The sequence below is a fragment of the Uranotaenia lowii genome, chromosome 1, assembly GCF_029784155.1.
Source record: "Uranotaenia lowii strain MFRU-FL chromosome 1, ASM2978415v1, whole genome shotgun sequence".
In the NCBI taxonomy this organism is placed as follows: Eukaryota; Metazoa; Arthropoda; class Insecta; order Diptera; family Culicidae; genus Uranotaenia; species Uranotaenia lowii.
In genome coordinates this window covers 55,254,218-55,260,260 of record NC_073691.1, presented here as the reverse complement: position 1 = coordinate 55,260,260, position 6,043 = coordinate 55,254,218, and the positions used below count along the sequence as shown (strand labels likewise).

At 45.1% G+C, this 6,043-nt stretch overlaps 1 protein-coding gene across 1 annotated transcript; it reads left to right on the top strand.

The window, feature by feature from the left end:
• Window positions 1–343: 343 nt before the first annotated feature.
• On the top strand, window positions 344–4,453 carry LOC129760281 (uncharacterized protein K02A2.6-like). Its single transcript, XM_055757912.1, has one exon. It carries the CDS (start codon window positions 344–346, stop codon window positions 4,451–4,453), a length of 4,110 nt encoding a protein of 1,369 aa, XP_055613887.1.
• Window positions 4,454–6,043: the final 1,590 nt, after the last annotated feature.

The following is a 6,043-nucleotide window of genomic DNA, read 5'->3' as shown; positions in this document are numbered from 1 at the left end:
CGCATTCACTACTAGAAATTCAAAATTGAATCAGTTCTGAGTAAAATCAAACTTTGGTGAATGATGAACCAACTAAACTATTTGAAAACCAAAACCCCAAAACTGACCTTTAAATAACTGATTGACCCCTGATATACCTTACCTTGAATGTATCTTGCTACATCATACTTGATGCTACCTCGGTACAAGATTGCATCTTGCTTACCGCCAATTCAGTTGTTGTGTAAAGCTATCGGAATAAAAACGTGTTTAAGAGTAGTCCGATTCTTTTACTTCGATCCGCGAAATCTCCACCGATTCTGTCCATTTACCCACGGTCACAACAATTCTGGCGACGAGGACCATGAATTCCGGACAGAATAGTGCCAGTGCGGGACAACGTGCCCCAGCGGTTTTGCCTCCAAATTTCCACATCGACCCGTACGACCGACGGAAGACGCGTTGGCCCCGATGGGTGGAAAGATTGGAAACCGCGTTTGCGATTTACGGAGTGGCGGATAACGAAATGCGCCGGAACCTGATTCTGCACCTTATGGGTTCGGACGCATATGAGGTTTTGTCCGATCGATTGGCACCGGAAAATCCTCGTACTCAAACGTATTCAGCAATCGTTGCTACCCTGCAAGAGTACTTCAGCCCGGAACCGTCGGAAATTAGTGAGAATTTCCGGTTCAACAGTCGTCACCAGGGCGACAAAAATGCTGCTTCCCCGGAAGAAACCATCGATGAATTTCTGGTGGCATTGCGACGGATTGCCGTCACCTGCGATTTTGGAGGTTATCTAGAGAGAGCCTTACGAAATCAACTCGTTTTCGGTGTTAAACGCGATGACATCCGTGAGCGCCTCATGGAAAGAAAACGCCTCACCTTGCAAGAGGCACGGGACATCGCAGTTAGCATGGAGCTTTCCCAGAAGAGCGGAGCAGTAATTACTGGAACTGTTCCGAAACACGATGTGCACGCGTTCCATAACCCTACAAAAAAGTGCAACACAGGAAAAAGTGCTGGCAAATTGCCGAAGAAAAAGTTTTGCTTCCGTTGCGGGGATGAAAATCACCTAGCAAAAGAGTGCAAATTCCACTCTGCAAAGTGTTCGTTTTGTGGGAAAAAAGGGCATTTAGTGGATGTGTGTATGTCTAAAGCAGCAGGGAAAAGCCCAAGTGCGGGGAAATCTGGGTTCAAGTCGGGCAAAGTGAAGGCAAATTACATCGGAGAAAGAAGCCATCTTGAAGAAAAAAGTGATACGCAATTTGTCGGCGAAATTTGCTCGTTGAATGTGTGCGCTGGTGTTACGAAGATGTGGTTGTCTCTTCTCGTTAACGATGTGTGCGTTCGATTTGAAATCGATACGGGTAGTCCCGTCAGCATAATTAATACGAAGTGCTACGATAATTTGTTTGCTGATGTGCGTTTGCGAAGAAGTCGGTTGAGCTTGGTTAGCTACTGCGACAGTGACATCCATGTACGGGGGGTCTTGGATGTGGAAGTGCAATACATGGGAGTGAAATCGATTTTGCCGTTGTACGTGGTTGATTCCAACAAACACCCACTGCTGGGTAGGGAATGGCTGCGTGTGTTGGCAATCGATTGGAATACGATGCTGCGAGTTCCGGATACAGTGAAGAGTGTCAGTGTTAGTGATAGTGCGTCGCAATTGGAACAAATATTCCGAAAATATGCGACAGTGTTCGAGGACTCCATCGGGAAAATATCATCAGTGCAAGCTAAACTACACCTTCAGCCCAACGCGCATCCAGTGTTTCTCAGAGCGCGCAAAATTCCTTTCAATATGCAAAAGACAGTGGACGCTGAACTGAACAGACTTGTGGCTGAAGGTGTTCTTAGCAAAGTGGAACACAGTAATTGGGCGACTCCGATAGTACCTGTGAAGAAATCGGAGAATCGCGTACGTGTTTGTGGTGATTATAAACAAACAGTGAATCCTCAATTAAAAGTGGACCAGCACCCGCTGCCAACGATAGATGAGCTGTTTGCGTCGTTCGCCGGAGGATCAAAATTTTCCAAAATTGATCTTGTCCAGGCGTACCTGCAGATGGAGGTTGCACCCGAAGACAGAGAAATTCTAACTCTGAACACGCACCGCGGACTTTATCGTCCGAATCGACTGATGTACGGCATATCATCAGCTCCGGCAATCTGGCAGCGCCAAATCGAAACGATCTTGCAAGGCATCGAAGGAGTAAGCGTTTTTCTCGACGACATTAAAGTAACAGGTTCTACCGATGCGGTACACCTGAGTCATCTTGAGGAAGTTCTGCGACGATTAGCCTACCATAACATTCGGGTTAATCGAAAAAAGTGCGAATTTTTCACCGATTGCATCCAGTACTGTGGGTATCTCATCGATCGAGAAGGTATTCACAAAATTTCCCAAAAAGTCGAAGCAATCCAAAATATGCCGCGGCCAAAGAACAAGGATGAGGTTCGATCCTTCGTCGGCCTAATTAATTACTACGGGCGTTTCTTCGAAAATTTGAGCACAGTGCTGTACCCGCTCAACAATCTGCTGAAAAAGGAAGTTGACTTCAAATGGACCAAGGAGTGCGAAAAGTCCTTCCGAATCGTCAAGGAGAGAATGCAGGCAGACAACTGCCTCGTACACTACTCGCCGGATCTGCCTTTGCTGCTGGCAACCGATGCTTCTCCTTACGGCGTCGGGGCGGTACTCAGCCACATTTACCCCGATGGCAGCGAACGCCCGATACAATTCGCATCGCAGACGTTGAATCGCACTCAACAGGCTTACATGCAGGTGGACAAGGAAGCTTACGCCATAGTGTTCGGTGTGAAGAAGTTTTTCCAATACATCTACGGTAGAAACTTCACCTTGCTGACGGACAATCAAGCTGTTTCGAAGATCTTCAACGAGAACAAAGGTCTTCCCGTAATGTCCGCGCTTAGAATGCAACACTATGCCACCTTTCTACAATCGTTCAAGTACGAGCTACGATTCCGCAAGTCAGTGGACCATGCCAATGCGGACGCGCTGTCCAGAATGCCAGTGAAGCGGTCGGATCCTGAAAGCGATATCGAGGAGTCCGATGTCGTTGAGCTGAACCAGATCGAAACTCTTCCACTGACCACGTCGGAACTTTCCCAAGCAACTGCTGATGATAAGTCGGTGAGTACACTTATCCAAGGGTTAAAATACGGGAAAATTGTTGATGCCAAAGACAGATTCGGGGTTGACCAAACAGAATTCTCGCTGCAAAAAGGTTGCTTGCTCCGAGGCATTCGAGTGTACATACCGGATGTTCTCCGACAGCGAGTGTTACAAGAACTCCACTCTACACACTTCGGAGTTACTAGAACGAAATCGCTGGCAAGAGGTTATTGTTGGTGGAGTGGTATGGACCGCCAAATCGAAGAATTGATCTCGAATTGCGCCGAATGTCAATCTGTCAGACCAGATTCCTGGAAGGCCAAACCGCACTGCTGGGAGCCGGCTACCGAACCTTTCCAACGGGTTCATGCGGACTTTGCCGGTCCATTCATGGATACTTACTTCTTCATACTGGTGGACTCCTACACCAAGTGGCCCGAAATAAAAGTTTGTCGATCCATTACTGCCGAGAGTACCGAAAACATGTGCCGTGAGATCTTTAGTACTTTCGGAATCCCTTCGGTCTTCGTTAGCGACCATGGTGTACAATTTACGGCCGAATCCTTCCAGCTGTTTTTGAAACGAAATGGCATCGTGCACAAGATGGGAGCCCCGTACCATCCTGCTACCAACGGACAAGCAGAACGCTATGTACAGACCTTCAAGCAAAAACTGAAGGCCCTCAAGTGTCCGAGGTCGAAGATCAACTTGGAACTTGCGAATATCCTGCTGACGTACCGAAAAATGTTACATCCCTCTACTGGTCAGTCCCCGTCGATGATGATGTTCGGTCGTCAAATCCGTTCTCGCCTCGATTTGATGCTACCGAAAGCTTCCGAAGAAGATCGCCCGAATTTGGTCGTGCGACAGTTTGCAGATGGCGACCGAGTCCGTGTACGAGATTTCCTGTCGAACAATAAGTGGCAGTTCGGAAGAGTTGTTTCTAAGTTGGGAAAATTACGGTACACTGTCCGACTCGACGATGGAAGAATATGGGAGAGACATGTTGATCACATCTGCGGCGTAGGTGAACATCTGCCGTTGAACATCAACCAACCGGGTACAAGCTATCAACGAGCATTACCAAATCCCGTGACAACTATTCCATCGAATCCTGCTCTTGATGTCGGCACTTCTGTCGACAATCGACCGAAGATTCCTGATCCAACGGATATTGGAAGTATACCAGAACCAGCGACCGAGGTCGTTGTTGACGACACTTCCAAGACGTGCAGCCCTGCCGGTGGAACACCGGTGGTTCGACGTGAAAGTATCCCGTTACGGCGTTCCGGAAGAACAATCAAACCTCCCCAAAAGTTAAATTTATAAATTTTTGCATTGTATAACTTCTTTTTTACGAGAGGGAGAGTTGATATACCTTACCTTGAATGTATCTTGCTACATCATACTTGATGCTACCTTGGTACAAGATTGCATCTTGCTTACCGCCAATTCAGTTGTTGTGTAAAGCTATCAGAATAAAAACGTGTTTAAGAGTAGTCCGATTCTTTTACTTCGATCCGCGAAATCTCCACCGATTCTGTCCATTTACCCACGGTCACAACAACCCCGTAGTTCAAGGAACCAGATTTTTCTGAATAAAAATACCACAAATTGACGACAAGTTTGGGATTTTATTCGTGGAAGAAGCTTCAATCGAGTACACGGGTACCCGGAATGGATATTCAACCAATTCAAGCTCAGGGCAGTAAAGGATTTGTTGAAAAACGAATAAGAAATATTGGAAACAATGTTGGGTTTCTTTTCTCGAGGAAGAAAAAGAGCGCGAATGTTTGCTAATAGAAGCAAATTCTTTTCAGAAAAAGATTGGAGAAAGTAACCGTAAGTAACAAATTTCACCTTGCGAAGCGTAAAGGGAATGTTGCTGGTAGATTCTGGTTTGTTTTCGCAGATAAATTTGCTCGTAAGTTGATGATTTGGCAAGGGATCTGTAGTTGTGGGAAGAAGACTAAGATTTTCATCACTGGGGACACAATGAATGGAAATGTTTACAAAGAAGAATGTCTCCAGAAGAGGGTTTTGCCATTCATTCGGTCCAACAAAGGTCCGGTGAAGTTCTGGCCGGACCTGGCAAGCTGCCACTACAGTCGTGATGTCGTTAAGTGGAATAAGGAGAACAAGATCTAATTTGTTGAAAAACGTATCAATCCACCCAACTGTCCGGATTTTCGTCCCATCGAGAAATATTGGGCAATAGTTTAGGGCAAACTGACGAAATGTGGCAGAACCATGAAAAAACCTGCTCAAATGGAAAAGTGGTGGAACAAGATGGCGAATGAGGTTACCAGCAGTACTGTGCAGAAAATGATGGGTGGTATCACAAAAAATGTACGAAAATTCATCCGAAAAGCTGGCGAATGATTTTTCTGTATTTTTTTCTTAAAGTGCAATAAAAACCCTACAAAATGAAATTTTTACTTTTGTTGTACGTTAATTTTTTGCGGAGAAATGAACAGACTTTATGCGGACCCAAAAGTATGCCAATGCGGTTTTGGAAAATCAGTGGTTGAGAGCTCTGCTATCGCGGTGGAAGACAAAGTCCTTCACATTTAAGGGTAAAACTGAAGGAATAAGATTTTACTACACAAGAAGGATTTCGCCAAGTAAATGCTTAGGAAACCACCCGGCATGCAAACGAGTAAATCAGTGTAATAGAACTACCAAAAAATCAGAAAACTTACAAGAAATCTGATCAGTTTGTAAATACAGTAGTCACGGTCGAAAAAAATTTCACCGTGAATATGGCGAAACCGTGAATTTGGCGGAACAAATAATTGAAGTGGAAAAAAGTATTTTTATTGTCTTTAATCAATAATTTACAATGTTTTAAGTGGTGGAAGCGTTTTGTATCATAAATTCTGATCATAAATTGTTATTATAAAACATTACTAAACACAA

Coding starts and splice junctions, on each gene's coding strand:
- LOC129760281 (XM_055757912.1), top strand. CDS start 344: ATGAATTCCGGACAGAATAGTGCCAGTGCGGGACAACGTGCCCCAGCG.